Source organism: Erpetoichthys calabaricus, chromosome 7 (assembly GCF_900747795.2).
Source record: "Erpetoichthys calabaricus chromosome 7, fErpCal1.3, whole genome shotgun sequence".
Taxonomy (NCBI): domain Eukaryota; kingdom Metazoa; phylum Chordata; class Cladistia; order Polypteriformes; family Polypteridae; genus Erpetoichthys; species Erpetoichthys calabaricus.
The window spans coordinates 17,188,494-17,207,745 of NC_041400.2; the positions used below are offsets into that span (position 1 = coordinate 17,188,494).

A 19,252-nucleotide genomic window follows, 5' to 3' on the forward strand; every position below is an offset into this window, starting at 1 on the left:
GTGTCTCCCATTCTATTGATCGTCCTTGAGATGTTTCTTCATCTTACTTGAAGCCCACCTGTGGTCTTCATTGGATTGGACATGATTTGGAAAGGCATACACCTGTCTATAGAAGGTCCCGCAGCTGAGCAAAACCCAAGCCATGAAGGTGATGGGATTGCCTGCAGAGCTTACAGGCAGAATTGTGCCGACACACAGATCTGGAAAAGGGTACAAAAAGTGTCTGCAGTATTGAAGGTTCTCAAGAGCACAATGACCTCCATAATTCTGAAATGGAATAAATTTGGAACAACCACGACTCTTCTTTGAGCTGGCTGTCTGGCAAAACTGAGCAAATGGGGAGCAATCAAGGGAGAAGTAATCAAGAAAGGTGACCAAAAACCCAATAGTCATTCTGGCTCTGTGTGGAGATAGAAGAAACTTCTGGAAGGACAACTATCATGGCAACACTCCACTAATCTGGGCTTAATGCTAGAGTAGCCAGATGTCATATGAATATCCACTTGGAGTTTGAAACAAGGCACCTAAAGGATTCTCAGACTATGAGAAACAAGGTTCTCTGCTTTGATGAAACCAAGACTGAACAGTTTGGCTCCAATTCTAAGCATCACGTCTAGAAGAAACCAACCATCGTTCATCACCTGTGCAATATCATTCCAACGGTGAAACATGGATGTTGCAGCATCAAGCTGTGGGGTTGTTTTTCAGTAGCAGGGACTAGGAGACTAGTCAGGGCTGAAGGAAAGTACAGAGATATCCTTAATGAACACCTGCTCCAGTGTGCTCTGGACTTTAGAACTGGGTTGAAGGTTCACCTTCTAACACGACAATGACCCAAAGTTGACCAAAAACCCAGCCATGACGTTGAAGGGATTGTCTGCAGAACTTAAAGACAGGATTGTGTAATCACACACAAGTCTGAGGAAGGCTAAAAAAAATTGTGTGACATTGATGGGTCCCAAGAGCACAATGGCCTCCATAATTCTTAAACTGAATAAGTTTGGAGCAACCACGACTCTTCTTTGAGCCGGCTACTTGGCCAGACTGAGCCATCAGGGAAGAAAGGCCTGAACAATCATGGGAGAAGGAATCAAGAAATACCAAGAACCCAATGATCATTCTGGCTGAGCTTGAGAGAACCTTTGTGGAGATGGAAGAAACTTCCAGAAGGACAACTATCATTGCAACACTCCACTAATCTGGGCTTAATGATAGAGTGGCTAGATGTCACATGTAGTTTGAAACAAGGCACCTAAAGGACTCTCAGACTATGAAAAACAAGGTTCTCTGCTCTGATGAAACCAAGACTAAACGGTTTGGCTCCAATTCTAAACATCACGTCTACAAGAAACCAACCATGCCATTCCAACGGTGAAACATGGAGGATGCAGCTCTGGGGTTGTTTTTCAGTACAACTGGGAGACTAGTCAGGGCTGAGGGAAAGATGAACAGCGTTAAGTACGGAGATATCATTAACAAAAACCTGCTCTGGGGCTCAGACTGGGTCAAAGGTTCACCTTCCAACAGAACAATGACCCAAAGCAGCAAGCAAAGACAACACTGGAGTGGCTGTGAATGTTCCTGAGAAGCCTATCAGAGCCCAAGCTTCATCCCAATCAAACATCTCTGGAGAGACCTGAACATAGCTGTCCACCTGAAGTCTACATGTAACCTGCCAAAGCTTGAGAGGATCTGCAGAGAAGAATGTCAAGACATTCCCAAATCCAGGCGTGCGACCCAAGAAGACTCTGGGCTGGAATGGCTGCCACAGGGGCTTCAACGAAGTACTGACTAAAGAGTCTGAATACCTGTGTCAGTGTGATATTTCAATGTTTTATTTTTAATAAATTGCCAAAAAATTGCTTAAACCTTGTTTTCACTTTCTGATTCTGGGGTGTTGAGTGTTCCCTGATGAGGGAAAAAATGAATTTAAATGATTTTAACACAAGGCTGGAAAATAACTAAATATGAACAAGTGAAGGGGTCTTAATACTTTCCGAAAGCACTGTATGTTTATCATGGAGACGACTGGTGGTCTGCTTTTGGATTTATTTAACACTACGCTTGACTTTAGGTTGTGATGTCTGATTAAAACCCTATTGTTATAATAACAAAAGAAAATACTTCCTGTTCAATCTTTACCCTTCAAATTTCTTAAAAACAAAGTATGAAAAATATAAACATATTAGGAAAATTAAAGTCAACCCTGCAGAAAAAAAATTAAAATAAAAACGTGTGTAAACTGCTCACACTTATATACTGGTGGCTACTGCTAACATTTCACCGTTTGCGATTTCATCAGAGTCTCTCGTTGCTTTGCCCTTAAAAAGCACAAAAGCCATGGACTTCATGCTGATGCCTCTGGGCTACTGAGCTTGAAGGACGTCTTTGACACGTCCGACTGTATCGTTGACATAGTTATTGTCTCATAATCGTCTTCTCTAGAGGAACATCGGCAGAACCGGAAAGCAATCAGCAAGTCTTGTTGCAAATTCCTGTTCAGAAATCCATAAAAAATGGGGTTGATGCAAGTAGAGATCATTGCCATCAAGTGGCAAACCGAAGACCAAAGATTCGTGCAGACCATGGATTCTGCTGGAATCAGCTCGGCCACTATATTGAAAATGTGGAGAGGAAGCCAGCACACGGCCGTTGCCACCACAATTGAGATAAGCAGGACGTTGATTCTTTTGGTCTCGTTGGACCTATACTTATTTTCTCTCATTGTCTCCATGGCAACATTTCTTCTTTTAAGACGGATATAAATCTGAGGAAAGAAGAAATAATAATTATGAAGGGGCACACAATTGCCAAAACTACTGTATTATGCAGAGTATGTACTCTTAGGAATTAAAAAAAAAAGTACAGTATTGTCCCTGGAATCTGACCGCCCCAGAACTCGAACAATTTGGAATCCGACTGAAAAATGTGAGCAAATTTTGCCCCGGAATCCGAACGCCCAGCACATTGTTCGTGTGTGTTTGTGCGTATGTTTCTCCCGCGCTGGGGCCACCCATACGCTTTGTCGTTCACTTTGTTGTCGGAAGCTGTAGTGAAAGCATCTTGTGTGATTTACGCTGCTATTTTCACTGCTAATTTTTTGATTTGTGCCTGTTTTGTGTTATTTTTTTATATAATAACAACTTAGAGTATATTTTGCTATGGGTCCTAAAAAGTGTAGTGAGGAAAATAAGAGTAAGAGGAAAGCTGTTAGAGCTACAATTGAAGTTAAGAAAGATCTTATCGCTGAGCATGAAAGTGGTACATGTGTGGCTGATCTCGCTACTATGTTCGGGATGCTTAAATCGACTGTTTGTACGATTTTGAAAAGTAAAGAAGCTATCAAAGCAGCTGATGTGGCCAAAGGGATTATGACACTGACCTCTAGGAGATCGAAATAGTTTGAAAGAGATGGAAAAACTCCTCTTAGTTTGGATTAATGAAAAAGAGCTGGCTGGTGATGTGATTTCTGCAGACGATAATTTGTGAGAAAGCCAAGGTCCTCCACGAAGATTTAGTAAAAGGCATGCCTGATACTAACTTTAAGAAAAGGACTGGGATCTATAGTGTTGTTATGGACGGAGAGGCGAGGTAAATACAGATTTTTATATTTTTAATTTTATTAATTTACATTTTTATTCAAATATTATTATTATTTGTTAATATTTTACCTTAAAATCCAGTGTATTTACTGTTAAAATCATTTTGAAATTTCGAGTTCGTGGGACCCAGGACCGGATTAATCCAGTTTCTATTATTTTAAAGGGGAAAAAGTGTCTTGGAATTTGAACGATTTGGAACTCAAACGGGGTTCTGGTACAGATTAAGTTCGGATTCCAAGGTATCACAGTACAATAATAATTATCCACGAACCTCACTACGGCAAGAGGATTATTTCTCTATTATATAAAAAATTTTTAGGACAACACAAGACTTTTTCAGAGAGGCGAGACGAGACATTTTCAAAGAGATAATTTCACGTCCCGCGAGACGAGACTTTGTGCCAAGAGATGAATTGAAAAGCTAACAGGTCCGAGTGGGGGCGGAAATAAAAAGAAAAACAGTAGATGAAGAAAAGACAAAGAGTAGAAGACGAAGTAGAACGGCGTAAAGAGGTTCAAAAACGTTGACGCGATACACATGCAGAGCAGGTTAGAGATTATGAAAGTACTAAAATTCGAAAATCTCAAAAAAATTATAGTAAAGATCACATTAGTGCTAAGAAATGGAATTTATTACTCGGTGAAATAACGGAACAGCAAAAAGACATCAAGTATATGGACATAGGTGATATAACAGAGCCACTACAAGTTTAATTTCAAAGAAACCACAATTCGGTCAGGTTTATATTTATGATCACGGGGAAGCAACGCCACATAGAATCGAAAGAGTTAAACGATCGGACGTATTTGAAATTCTACAGCCAATAATGGATATAAATCCATACATCCAAAAGTATTGCACTTCACACGAAATTTATTGAAAAACACGGATAAAGAAGTTTTCTTGGGTTTCCATTTGTATCTGAAAGATCACGCTCGCATACAGTATATAATAAACCAACATGTGACGAATTGTTAGCGATAATAGTTTCGAAAGTCGGAGATATCAAAGACAGAGTTGATATTCGTGTTTATGCAAAAGCACAGCATGATTCGTCGCAAGCAGCAGATCCAGGAATTGAGGGTCGCGTAGGGTCCACATGGGAGTTGGCGAGTGAAGTGAGAAAGGGGCAGGGCCCCCTAGTATATCTTAATGGAAGTAATAGTCATATATTAATGAAAAAATTTGGAATTGCTTTAATTTATTAATAAAATGATTATTAAACCACTGCCTTTTTAAAATTTAACTATATCACCTTTCAAGGTAAACAGGATTCTAAAGCACTGACGGAGAAACATGCAGCAATCACCCAGCTGTAGCTCAGGCAGATTGAATGATTTGCTCAGGGTCGCCCAGTGAGCCAGCAGACAAGATTTAAGCCGGCAGTATAATGATGCGGCTTCATTTCCTTATCCTCTTTACCATGCAGCCTGTCATTATTATGCTAAGCCCATGGCTCGCTTTGCTTCCATACAGACGACTGTTTTCTAAACTTCTAATGCCATTCAGGGTCACGGTATTGGCAAAGCTTATTCTTGCAGCTATGGGAATAAACGAGTTTGTTATCCTGGGCAGAACAGGCTTACTATGAAGTGTGTGTGTGTGTGTGTGTGTGTGTGTGCTAAATTGTCCTTAAAATGTGAATAAATTTTCAGGTCTCAGCTGTGAGGTATAAATATATATTTTTGCAGTTTGGTCTTCCAGTCAAGAAGACACCAGAAGTAATATTAAAATAGTTCTTTACTTCTCCTGATAGTTACTAGGGTTCAGTTATTCATTTTATTCCTATTTTGTATTCTAGTTTATTGTTAGTACAATGGAATTCTTATATGCATGTTTCCTGTGTTGGGAGGCAGCTGAAGGGCTTGACTAAATGTGTTTATACGCCTGGCCGAGGGTTGGCAGTGCACACTAACGCCTTTTCTCCTTCCTCTACAGATTCTCAGAAGGTCCACCTGACCTCACTTCCGGCTCCTCCACCGACCTCACCTCCACCTCCACCTCCACCACTGACTTCACTTCCAGTTCCACTACAAACCTCCCGTCCAACCTCATCACTGACCTCACTAAAGACACGCCTCGTCTGGCCTACTCTCCATAAAATGGCCAGTCCTCTTTACACATCTGGACTCAGTCTTCAATGATTACTCGACTAGTTTGTTGTTGCTTTTGCAATTGCTCTTTGTTTCAAGTATATGGAGTGGACCCCCAAACCTTTCTCTTTGTTTCTCATGTCTTAGTCTACCCCATAATAGTGTCAGTGATACCATACTCACAAAATGAGACACTACACACACACACATAAAATACAGCAGCATACAAAGAATGCAGTTACATGTATACATAATGTACAGTGTATATAAAAAGTATTCACCTCCTTGAAAGTTTTCAGATTTTATTGTTATAAAACATTAAATCACAGTGGATTTGGTTTGACTTTTTGGACATCGATCAACAGAAAAAGACTCTTTAATCTCTTTAAATACTTGGGATCAACAGTACAGAGTAACGAGGATTGTAGAAGAGAGGTGAAGAAGAGAGTGCAGGCATAGTGGAATGGGTGAGGAAGAGTGTGAAGAGTGATTTGTGACAGCTGGATATCAGGAAGAGTGAAAGGGAAGGTCTACAGGACGGTAGTGAGACCAGCTATGTTATATGGGCTGGAGACAGTGGCACTGACCAGAAAGCAGGAGACAGAGCTGAAGGTGGCAGAGTTAAAGATGTTCAGATTTGCATTGGGTGTGACGAAGATGGACAGGTTTAGAAATGAGGACATTAGAGGGTCGGTCTGTTCAGGTTGGACGGTTGGGAGACAAAGTCAGAGAGGCGAGATTGCGTTGGTTTGGACATGTGCAGAGGAGAGATGCTGGTTATATTGGGAGAAGGGTGCTAAGGATAGAGCTGCCAGGGAAGAGGAAAAGAGCAAAGGCCTAAGAGAAGGTTTATGGATGTGGTTTGAGGAGACTTGCAGGTGATGGGTGTGATAGAGCAAGATGATGATGACAGGAAGATATGGAAAAAGATGATCCACTGATCCACAAAAGAAGAAGAAGAAGAATCTCAAAATAAATATAACACTCTGTAAAGTGGTCTAAACCTGACTGTCCTTCAGTGGCCCAGCCAAAGCCCAGACTTAAACCCCTCATGAAACATCTGTGGAGAGACCTGGAGATGACACTTTACAGACACTTCCCATCCAGTCTAAAGGAGCTTGATAGGATCTGTCAGGTTGAGTGGGACAAACTGACCAAATCTTGGTGTGCAAAACTTGTAGAGACTTACCCCAAGAAGGCTTGAAGCTGGAACAAGGAACAGGCCTGTCTCCTTTACTTTTCACTCTGCACCTCAGACTATGAATATAACAGCAGGTCAGGTCACTTGTAGACATTCTCAGAGGATGCTGCACTTATGGGGTGTATTGATAAGGGGTATGAGACAGAGGAGAGGAGTCAGGGGGAGGACTTTGTTTCTTGGTGTAAAGAGAATTGTCTGTATCTTAACATCAGCAAAACCAAGGAACTGGATATTGACCTTTGTCACACCAAAGAGCTTCTATGTCTGGTCACTGTTCAGACAGTGGATGTAGCGGTGGGCTGCTACTACAAGTACTTGGGGGTTCACATCAGTGACTAGTTGGACTAGTCTAGGAACACAGAAGAACTATATAAGAAAGGGCAGAGCAGGCTCTTTTTCCTTAGTAGATTGCATTCCTTTAATGTGGGAACTAGTGACATCCTTCACATCTTCTACAACTCTGTGATGACCGGTGTGATTTTCTGCAGTTGGGCTGGTAACATCACTTCAAGAGAGGCCCACCGAATCAACAGGCTATTTAAAAGGGCAATCTCAGTTATAGGACATACTATGGACCCCCTGGAGGTAGTAAAAATGATGGCCTGAGTGTCTAACGGCCAAATGATTGATAGTTGAAATCCTAGTCATTTAACTGTTAGGTTACAGACACATTTATTTTCACAACATGTTTAAGCTAAAATTGTTTTAGTAAATTTGCAGTAAATTACTTGCTACTGAATTGCAGTTCTATTACAGGTAACGTAAAAAAATCAGGAAAGCACTTTGATTCGACATCAGTGTCCTGCTACATCATTTTTTTGTGAAGACACTGTGTAGTGTAGGACAAAGTGGGCACTGCCCATTCTTCTAGGCTTTCGTGGCACATCAGGCCTGTTAAGAAAGAAGATTTAAAAGGCATGCAGGCATTCAGATGTGCCCTCCTCCACTTGCACTCCAAACTAAGTGATTTGTACCAAGATCTGCCTGGACTTCATCTGATAACGAAGGTGTAAATCAGAGTTGCACTGACAAGGCCCTTCTGCAGACTCTTCTGAGCCAGAAGGTATGAAATAAACTGCAGGAAGGTCAAAGACTTGTAATTCAAGGGATGACAACTAAGGTGGACAGAGGAACTTGCCTATGAGGTGACATTGATTTTGTAACTCGAAGTAACTTTAATCTAATCAGGAGAAGGTTCAACCTTCTTTTAAAACTGCATGCACCCCTATCTCTCAGATGTAGAAAGTAGAAGAAAATTGATGGCAAGTTAAGAAATGTTCAGGGATTTTCTCTTGGGGCACCATCTATGGGATTCTCTCAGAGACGGGGAAAAATGCAAAATGACCACCTTCTGAAACCTGATCTCTGAAGCCTAAGAAGTTACGAGCCGCTCTTCCTTGGAGAGCCAAAACTTTTCTCTTTGCGGACCTGAAGCTGAGTGCCAGACTGCCAAGCCAAAGCTGTGTGCCAATAGTCTGATGAGGCTGAGAAGCAGCCATTACTCCAAAAAGGCAACTTCAGCATCTGAACTTTTTGGGCCAGAATGAGTAATGGCTCTAAATCATCAGTAAACAGCCAGTCTCTCTATGTACTGTATATGTTTGTCTGTTTAGTCTGTCCACGTCCAGTGTTATACAGTATGTCAATATATATATTGTCATGCACATGCGTATGGGTCTAACGGCTTAACTGGGGATAAGACGCAGAGCTGGGGGGTCAACAAACGGCCCTAATGCTTTTTCTTCCTCTTTCACAGACCATCAGAAGAAAAGCCAACTTAGAACTCCACCAACCTCCCTTGCCAGACCACACTCTCCTACAGTCCTCATTTACGCCTAAGAACCCACCTCTTCCTCCACCCTCCATGCTTCACTTTGGTCATATGTTGACTCAGTCCATGTTGATTACTCTCCAGCATTACTTTGCTTGTTTTGCCGACAATTTACGAGGTGGATCCCCCAAACCTTTCTGTTTTGTTTGTTTCTCTTACAATATGCAGTGTGAGAGACGCAATGTGTGGGGTGGCATCCCAGCTAGATCTATACTGGGATCCTTACCCTTTCCAGGAAGCCCATGGTATGGAAGAATGTCTTCTGGGCCTTGTCTTCCCCAGCACACTAGATGGCAGTCCCCCTTTGTTTATGGCACCACTACAGATTCCTACAGGGTACATTGGAAATTTTTAGCTCTTTGGCTCAGTCCAGTTGGGTTCTGTGGGTGCCACCAGAGGGCGCTGAGGGCATTAGTGAGTCCTACATTGTCGGGCTTCAGCCAGACCTGGAAGTGCTCCTGAGGCACAGTTTTGGGACACTGAAATAACTCGCAGATCTTTCATAAACGAAGCCACCTGCCTCAAGATAGGAAGCCAGAGACGGGAGAAGGAAGACAAAGCTTGTTTGGAGGAGTAGAGGAAAGATGACAGAGAATTGCTGAGAGTTAAAGTTGTGGTTGTGGTGTGGGAAACACTCCTTTGTAAAGAGTTTCACACGATTAAACCTTCTGTTCATAACAAAACGTATGTCTGAGCCTTTGTATTGGGAGTTTGGGGAGCTGCAGTGCCCCCTGGGGACCACAGCAGTTATCAAACTTCCATAATCCTCGTGTTTACTAATAAAATAGCCATCCCCTGCCCGGCTCCCTATTCCTGATGTTACGCTTCCCGCTCCCCTCGGCCTGTAGCCTTTGTCTCGGATTAGTGCGAATATATCGCTACTCAAAATGAACTATAATTCTTAGTGTGATGACAGAAGTCGCAAAAAGAAGCAATCTAAATCTGTTAAGTAGTTCTCTCATTCGCTAGCTAGGCGGATGTAAGATACACCCCAAGGCTGGCGCGTGAGTGAGGAGGGCCCCGCCACCCTTCCCTCAGCCTGCAGCCTCTCTGTCGGATTGGCGCAAATAAATTGATACCGCAAGCGAACTATGAATCTCAGCGTGATGAGAGAAGTGACAAAATCAACCGGAATGTTCAAGCAAATTCTAGAAAAAAACCCAATTTAAATCCGTTAAGTAGTTCTCTCGTGAAAAGCGGACATACAGACCGACAGACAGATGTTGGATTTTATATATACAGTCATATGAAAAAGTTTGGGAACCCCTCTTAGCCTGCATAATAATTGACTCTCCTTTCAACAAAAAAGATAACAGTGGTACATCTTTCATTTCCTAGGAACATCTGAGTACTGCGGTGTTTTCCGAACAAAGACTTTTAGTGAAGCAGTATTTAGTTGTATAAAATTAAATCAAATGTGAAAAACTGGCTATGCAAAAATGTGGGTCCCCTTGTCATTTTGCTGATCTGAATGCCTGTCACTGCTCAATGCTGATTACTTGGAACACCAAATTGGTTGGATGAGCTCATTAAGCCTTCATAGACAGGTGTGTCCAATCATGAGATATAAAGTTATTTAAGGTGGTCAATTACAAGTTGTGCTTCCTTCCCTTTGACTCTCCTCTGAAGAGTGACAGAATGGGATCCTCAAAGCAACTCTTCAAAGATCCGAAAACAAAGATTGTTCAGTCTCCTGGTTTAGGGGAAGGCTACAAAAAGCCATCTCAGAGGTTTAAACTGTCAGTTTCAACTGTAAGGAATGGAATCAGGAAATGGAAGGCCACAGGCACAGTTGCTGTTAAACCCAGCAGGTCTGGCAGGCCAAGAAAAATCCAGGAGCGGCATATGAGCAGGATTGTGAGAATGGTTACAGACAACCCACAGATCACCTCCAAAGACCTGCAAGAACATCTTGCTGCAGATGGTGTATCTGGACATCGTTCTACAATTCAGCGCAATTTGCACAAAGAATATCTGTATGGCAGGGTGATGAGAAAGAAGCCCTCTCCGCACTCACGCCACAAACAGAGGCGCTTGTTGTATGCAAATGCTCATTTAGACAAGCCAGATTCATTTTGGAACAAAGTGCTTTGGACTGATGAGACAAAAATTGAGTTATTTGGTAATAACAAAAAGTGCTTTGCATGGCTGAAGAAGAACACCGCATTCAAGAAAAACCCCTATACCTACTGTCAAATTTGGTGGAGGTTCCATCATGCTGTGGGGCTAGTTCAGGGACTGGGGCCCTTGTTAAAGTCAAGGGTCAGATGAATTCAACCCAATATCAACAAATTCTTCAGGATAATGTTCAAGCATCAGTCACAAAGCTGAAGTTACACGGGTTGGATATTCCAACAAGACAATGACCCAAAACACAGTTCGAAATCTACAAAGGCATTCATGCAGAGGGAGAAGTACAATGTTCTGGAATGGCCGTCACAGTCCCCTGACTTGAACATCATCAAAAATCTATGGGATGATTTGAAGCAGGCTGTCCATGCTCGGCAGCCATCAAATTGAACTGAACTGGAGAGATTTTGTATGAAGAATGGTCAACAATACCTCCATCCAGAATCCAGACACTCCTCAAAGGCTACAGGAGGACAGCGTCTAGAGGCTGTTAGATTTACAAAAGGAGGCTCGACTAAGTATTGATGTCATATCTCTGTTGGGGTGCCCACATTTATGCACCTGTCTAATTTTGTTATGATGCATATTGCATATTTTCTGTTAATCCAATAAACTTAATGTCACTGCTGAAATACTACTGTTACCATAAGGCATGTCAGATATTAAAAGGAAGTTGCTACTTTGAAAGCTCAGCCAATAAGAAACAAAAATCCAAATAAACTTTTTCCTATGACTGTATAGAGAATGTATTATTCTGTTTTCTATAACTAGTACACTTGCTATAAGCCTAACGGTCGGAGACTCCCCTCCTACAATAGAGAAAGGTAAGGTAAATAAAGTAGGAGCCGTACGGAATTATCTGATTAATCACTGGTATTGCCAAAGGCCAACTTAAAATTTCTTTTTCAGATCCCACATCGTATCCTATTGGGCGGGCGTCTTATTGATTATTAATCATCAAAACCCTGCTGCACTATTGTATTTTTATTGTAATGTACGGTAATACGATAAAATAAAATAGAATGAGAGTAATGCAATTAATATCCGGTAATTTACTGTAAAATACACAGTCAATATTTTTTTTACAGTGAATACAATTTTTGAGTAGGCTGAGAGCAATGACTTTCCTGTCTGGTGCTGGAGTAGCAGTCTCCACATCTTGACGTTGCCATATTGCCCATCATTACTACCTCATCCATCACTAACATCTTTTTAAATTACAGTATCAATCTGAATGAGTTTACGCTTGCTGTAAATTAAACTCCACTTTTATACTAAATCAAGGCCTACTGTGTAACTTTAAGAAACACTTCTATTTCTGAGAAAAGAAGGGACCTGAGTTGCCTCGAAAGCTTGCATATTGTAATCTTTTTAGTTAGCCAATAAAAAGGGTCATTTTGCTGGACTTCTCACCACATTCATAATGGCTAACACGGTACAACACCCTAGTACTGAGAAAAAGATGGTATTTATAATGAATAATTACCATGTTGTTTATTTTTCGTTTATAGTGTCCCAGTTTAAAAGTACACATCCTTCTCTCTTAATTGGCTCCCAGAGGACGTGACACATTAAATTATTCTCGTACACACTTGTGTCGCTGTGGCCTACATGCCCCCCTATCCACTCTGCATATCAAGACGGCCATTAAACTCATTCTGGCAATTTTTCTTTTTTCACAAATCAGCTACTAGAGCCAAGTCCTTCTGCCTTTTATTTGACTTTAAAATTCAGTTTGTTGTAAGTGAACTAGAACTGACGAGGATAGGGAGGGGAAGGTCTATTCTAGCATCTTACCTTCAAGTAGCACATGCCTATGAAGCAAAGTGGTCCAAAATACTGCACAACAAGCATCACATTAGTAAAGATGTTCTGCGATGAGAGCGACGGCCAACGCTCGTGACAGATGAATGTTCCCTTATACTGTGGGAAATTATTTAGAGGGGATTCCTCAAAAACAACGTGTATTGCTAAAGGTATGGCTATGCAAATCGCTAAAATCCAGACCACGAAAATCCCAATGAACGCGTGCAAGTTGCTTGGTCTCCAGCCACGAGGGTTGATGATGAGCTGGTAGCGTTCCAAAGCTATTAACACCAAGGTGAAGACGGAGACTGAAACGGACACGCACTGGACCATGTTGGTTAGTTTGCACATGGCTTCCCCAAAGATCCAGTAGTCCATTAATGTGTAGACGACAGTGAAGGGCAGGCAGATAATCGAAATCAGCAAATCGCATGTCGACAGATTGGCAATCAGGATGTTTGTCACATTGTGCATCTCCTTCTTCTTTATGATAATAAAGATCAGAGAAAAGTTCCCAGTGATTGCAAGAAAGGCAATGACACTGTAGACAATGGGCAGAACCAGAGCCAGTGTGCTATGGTAGCAGTCGCCTTCGAGCGTGTCGTTCTTGGACGAACAGTTGCCGCCTGAACAGTTTTGCATCTCCTGAAAATTCCTTGGCCTTTTTATCTTCTATCAAACTAGCTGGAAAGAGTCAGGAACAGCGTTAGGACGTTGGGGGTTTCATCGACTGGATCCCACGTTGGCATGTCAATCTAAAAAATGAAAAGCAAAAATACAATTTTAAGACGTGTTTTTGCAGAAAGGGTGAGATTTCCACACATTTTGGTTTCTGGACTTTACTTTTAAGTCAGAGAGTCTGTTCAGGTACAGTACATGCAAAGCTGGGACAATATAGGACAACTCAGTTCCTTTAAGGAAAAAAAAACACAATACTTTATTTGTATTTGAACTTTTGAATTTGATAAGAACATAAGAAATTTGATAAGTGAGAGGAGACCATTCAGTTCTTCTGGCCCGTTTTTTTTTTAGCTAAAAACTAAGCTGTCCTAATATCTCATCCAAATTCTTCTTAAACGTTTTCAAGATTTCTCTTTCAACTCCATGTCTCGGTACTTTGTGTAAAGAAGAGCTTCCTGGCTTCAGGTTTAAGTGCACTTCCCCTTCATTTCCACTGATGTCCTCGAGTATCTAATTCACCCCTAAGCTGAAAGAATGTCACTGGATCTACGTGAGGATTTTAAAGACTTGGATGAGGTCCTCACACAGCCTCCTATGCTTGAGACTCTTCTTCTTTCGGCTGCTCCCATTAGAGGTCACCACAGCAGATCATCTTCTTCCATATCTTTCTGTCCTCTGTTACACCCATCACCTACATGTCCTCATTCACCACATCCATAAACCTTCTCTTAGACCTTCCTCTTTTCCTCTTTCCTGGCAGCTCTATCCTTATCCTCGAAAATCAAAATCACTTACTTGTAAAAGTCCTTCTTTCTTGTAAAAGTCCTACTCAAACCACCTACAACTAAACATCAGAAAAACCCAAGAGCTAGTGGTGGATTTTAGGAGCCCCAGGCCCCTCACGGACCCCATGATCATCAGAGGTGACAGTGTGCAGAGGGTGCAGACCTATAAATACCTGGGAGTGCAGCTGGATGATAAATTAGACTGGACTGCCAATACTGATGCTCTGTGCAAGAGAGGACAGAGCCGACTATACTTCCTTAGAAGACTGGCGTCCTTCAATATCTGCAATAAGATGCTGCAGATGTTCTATCAGACGGTTGTGGCGAGCGCCCTCTTCTACGTGGTGGTGTGCTGGGGAGGCAGCATTAAGAAGAAGGACACCTCAAGCCTGGACAAACTGGTGAGGAAGGCAGGCTCTATTGTAGGCATGGAGCTGGACAGTCTGACATCTGTGGCAGAGCGAAGGGCGCTCAGCAGGCTCCTATCAATTATGGAGAATCCACTGCATCCACTAAACAGGATAATCTCCAGACAGAGGAGCAGCTTCAGCGACAGACTGCTGTCACCGTCCTGCTCCACTGACAGACTGAGGAGATCGTTCCTCCACCACACTATGCGACTCTTCAATTCCACCCGGGGGGAATTATACAAAGTCATTGACTGTTATATCTGCATTTTTATCACTCTTTAATTTAATATTGTTTTTTATCGGTATACTGCTGCTGGAGTATGTGAATTTCCCCTTGGGGATTAATAAAGTATCTATCTATCTATCTATCTATCTATCTATCTATCTATCTATCTATCTATCTATCTATCTATCTATCTATCTATCTATCTATCTATCTATCTATCTATCTATCTATCTATCTATCTATCTATCTATCTATCTATCTACAATATAGTGCCTTTCACATCTATCTATCTATCTATCTATCTATCTATCTATCTATCTATCTATCTATCTATCTATCTATCTATCTATCTATCTATCTATCTATCTATCTATCTATCTATGAAAAAATTCACCCTAACAAACTGTAACTGGCCAAAAGACATTTAAACTTTAAACGTAAACCTCTGGCAGTTTACTGCTTATCTTTTCACTATTTAAGGTCATTCATTGCATTTCAACGGATTAAATATGAAGAAAAACTGGAAAAACTGAGGTGTTCTAAAACGTTTGACCGGTAAGGTGGTTTCAGTTAGACCGGTGCACTAAAGGTCTCCGAACTCTGTGCGTTCATTTTGATCTCAAGATAATTAAGTTGGCATTAAAATGTACATGTTAGCAGAGGTGACCATTTTCTACAATAAAATAATGTTTTAATGTGTTGACCTAAACATGAACCTGTTTTCATTACACTGTAGGACCGCGATGTGCTTTAAAATGAGTCCAACATGCACAATCATTAGACAGTATTCCCTCACACAGAGAAGCATAGACCTATTGAATAAGACACCAAGAAGGAAAGCAGACGTAAACTGAAATCCTGAAGAAAAGCCACATGGACTTGAGGCAAACACGTCAAAGCTACGCAGTGAATTACGCAGTTGTTAAAGAATGAAACAAACACTAATCTATCCCTTATATAGTGCCTTTCATATCTATCTATCTATCTATCTATTTATCTATCTATCTATCTATGAAAAAATTCACCCTAACAAACTGTAACTGGCCAAAAGACATTTCTTATTTTTGGGTAGGACTCTTGACCATTAAGTGAGAGGGAAGGACGAGTCTTCAGTACCAAAGGTCATTCTCATTTCAACGTGCTCCACTTCCAGTCATGAGGGGATTTTCTATCTAGACTGGTAGACGAGTAGTGGACCCAAAGAGCTCAGGATGCAGAAAGCCCAACTTGATTGCCACTTATGCCCTCTGATTGCTTATGTATCCCTGGCCAGAGTGCCCCCACAGTTTCCATCCATTATACTGGTCACTTTATTGGGAAAGCAACTCCCATCCATCCCCACTGGGACACCAGTTCAGCTGCCTCTTTTGCTCAGCCCCGTGACCATCCCCTCCTTTGTACTCGGTTAAGAGAATGGGGGTCCACTTCCATTGTGATGGCCATCCATTTATTAAAGTCCATTTGTTCTCTAACTTGCTTTATTAAACTCAACATCACGAGGAGTCAGCCTCAATTACTTCTTAATAATGGTGCGTTTTTAATATTGTACGTGTAACTGAATTGGTTTAAGTGTTTAATTCTCAGGCGCTTGTAACACTGATCACAGATTATCCTTTACACAGAAGCAGCACATTACAGTTTCAAAGCTGCACCCGCAGGGTGAAGTAAATCTATTCAGAAAAACAATTGTGCACTGCCGGCGATGATTATACAGGTACTAATAGACACCAAAATTGGGTTCTAATTGTCAGCGTTCAGGCAGAGCTATCACTCAGAGCTCAGTGCTCAGTACTTTAAGTGTGTTTCTCAGTGTTCAGCTCGGCTTTGTCTGCCATTATGGCTTCATACTGTGCTTGCCTAAGAGATGAATAGCTCTTCAAATGTCACAAGTGATGGCCTTTAAGAGGTATTGCAGAGCAGATCCATTTTTAGATCTTCCCTGAATTATAGTTTAACCTTTCTTGAAAGCATGTCTGTTTATGCCATAATACGTTTAATTAGTTAAGGCCTTATTTTATATGTGGTGTTGTAAAAGCGAAATATAATGCACCAGAATCAGAACAGGAACATCAATTCATTGATTTTGTCTTAAAATACACCTTTCAAAGGTGGGCTTTTAAAAGTTCCAAGTATATGATTACCTCTCAGAGGACTAAAATTAAATTTATTATAGAGGCTTAACCTGTGAGAGATCAGGCTGGTGAGACTCTGCAGAAGGGCAGTGTGCACTAAAGGAGCCTAAAAGGAGGTGCGATGAACAGCATAGCGGGTCAGAGGTGGCAAAGGAAAGAAGACAGCCGGGGTGGGCATGAAGACAGCAATCCCAGCATCTCTCAAGGATGGTTAGGGTCCTTTCAGAATAGTTTGAGGGCAGATGTCAACTTTTGTCGAAATTCAGGGGTAGAGGACAGTAATCGGCTGTAAATGGGGACAAAACTCGCCGTTATGTTTTAGTTTGACACTCTTTGGTAGAAGGAAAGTTAGCTTCACTGATTTGAACTCGATTCCCTGCACATGCCTTAGTAGCGTATGGCAATCAAAGTCTAAAATGGCATCGACATCTGACGATAGACCAAAGCGAATGTTCGATGCAAAATGCTCTGTGGACGGCATTTTACGTGTTATCGCTGAATCGCACTCTGACTTGTTGGACTCCGAATTTGATGCAAGTGACCTGGAGATGGAAATCGAAAATGAAAGTGAGGTACCAGCATCAGCTGATTGATCCCCAGGCTGACTGCAGTGCTGAACACGATTATGTAACTGATGCGCCTATGGCAATGTTCTCCTGCGAGGATTGCCATTTGCGATGACAAGAGGTACAAGAGAAAGGACTGAGCATTGTGGGTTTGGGCACTGTGTGTGCTGTGAAGAAAATAATAAACGTGTGTGCTTTTGGGACTTGTGAGTCTGCATGTCTGTCTGTGTCGAGGCTGATCTTCCACATGGTGTAACTGCAAATGCATCAGTAAACAGTATATAGCATAATTTGAAGGTAGAAATAAATTGATTTTGCAGAACTTGGGTGTAAAAAAAATAATGAAATGTATTGTTTAAGATATACAGATAATTTTCAGTAGAACATAAGGGTTGGACTGGTGGCTCTGAGGCCAGGGATCTGCACTGGTAATCAGAAGGTTGCCGGTTCAAATCCCATAAAACGCCAAAAGTGACTCTACTCCATTGGGCCCATTGAGCAAGGCCCTTAACATGGAACTGCTCCGTCCTGGGTATGACGTTAATCTGCATGTAGGCCCTCCAACCTTGGTTGATGACAAGATTGGCACTCCAGCCACAATACAAAATCCTCACACTGGTTCCATTCCATCTGAACTAGAATGGTGCTGAGGTGTCACCCATTACATGGCTGCACTCAGATCCTAGTCTGAGATGCTGACTTGGTTCATCATGTGGTGGATGCAGCAATGCTCTGTATCAATGCCTGCTCCTAACCTCTCCTCTCTCATAAGTAACTTTCCTTCTTTTAGAAAATATATTTTACTTTCACCAAATTTACTGACATTTTTAACAGTGTACAAGAGGTTGACGTTATGTTTGTATATCATCGGATTGGCTGGCCCAGACACTGTTTCAGCCGTGGAATGGCCAAATTGAGGAGGCCGCTTGATGGATGAGGTCTCCAGGACTCTATATCCAAATCTTATTATGTGATATCATCTACTGTTAAATTCTGCTCTAAAATTTTTATTTTTATACTGTATTGAGGATTTGTTCTATTCTGTGTATTATATTGTATTGTATTGTATTGACCCCCTTCTTTTGACACCCAACCTACCTGGTAAGGGGTCTCTCTTTGAACTGCCTTTCCCAAAGTTTCTTCCATTTTTCCCTACAAGGTTTTTTTGGGAGTTTTTTCTTGTCTTCTTAGAGAGTCAAGGCTGGGGGGCTGTCATGAGGCAGGGCCTGGTAAAGCCCATTACGGCACTTCTTGTATGATATTGGGCTATACAAAAATAAATTGCATTGTATATGTAGGCTCACGTACATTCATGATTATACATAAGTGTATATGGGTGTGGGTGTTTTGAGTTTATCTTTTTATCCTAATGTAATGTGGGAGACCTTCCATGACAAGACCCTGAATGTTGGTGAGGGTTGTGTTGGTGTTACCGGTGTTCCCAGAAGGAGGTGTTTCATCTCGTAATGCACCCTGGATATCATTGAGAGGAGTCGCAGTGCACAGCTCAGTGGCAACTCTGGTCTGCACCAGGAACTGAGAAGGACGAATGCGAGGGCTCTGAGGGCAGATAAAGAGGGGTTTGTTAGAGGAATCTGTCAGCAAGAGACACACCATCTGTGGTCTAGTGACCCATGTCCTGCTTAAAGAGGAATCGAACCATCACGCACATCTAATACTGTTCCTTGGAGAGTCGCAGTCAGGGCAGCTGATGGAACGGTCCTTACGGATGGCACTGCAGTTGTGACCCACTGGGCTGGCTACTTTGAGCAGTTGTTCAAAGCTGAT

At 41.7% G+C, this 19,252-nt stretch overlaps 1 protein-coding gene across 1 annotated transcript in view; it reads right to left on the minus strand.

Moving 5' to 3' along the window:
• Positions 1-1,419: 1,419 nt before the first annotated feature.
• The window catches only part of LOC114644399 (neuropeptide Y receptor type 1-like), a 101,438-nt gene continuing 83,605 nt past the window's right edge, over positions 1,420-19,252 (minus strand). The window contains exons 2-3 of the mRNA XM_051929828.1: positions 12,656-13,419; positions 1,420-2,767 (exon numbers count right to left, since the gene is read on the minus strand). Of these exons, the coding sequence (XP_051785788.1) occupies positions 2,348-2,767; positions 12,656-13,306 (1,071 nt within the window). The 5' untranslated portion in view covers positions 13,307-13,419 and the 3' untranslated portion in view covers positions 1,420-2,347. The remainder of the gene's footprint in view (positions 2,768-12,655; positions 13,420-19,252) is intronic.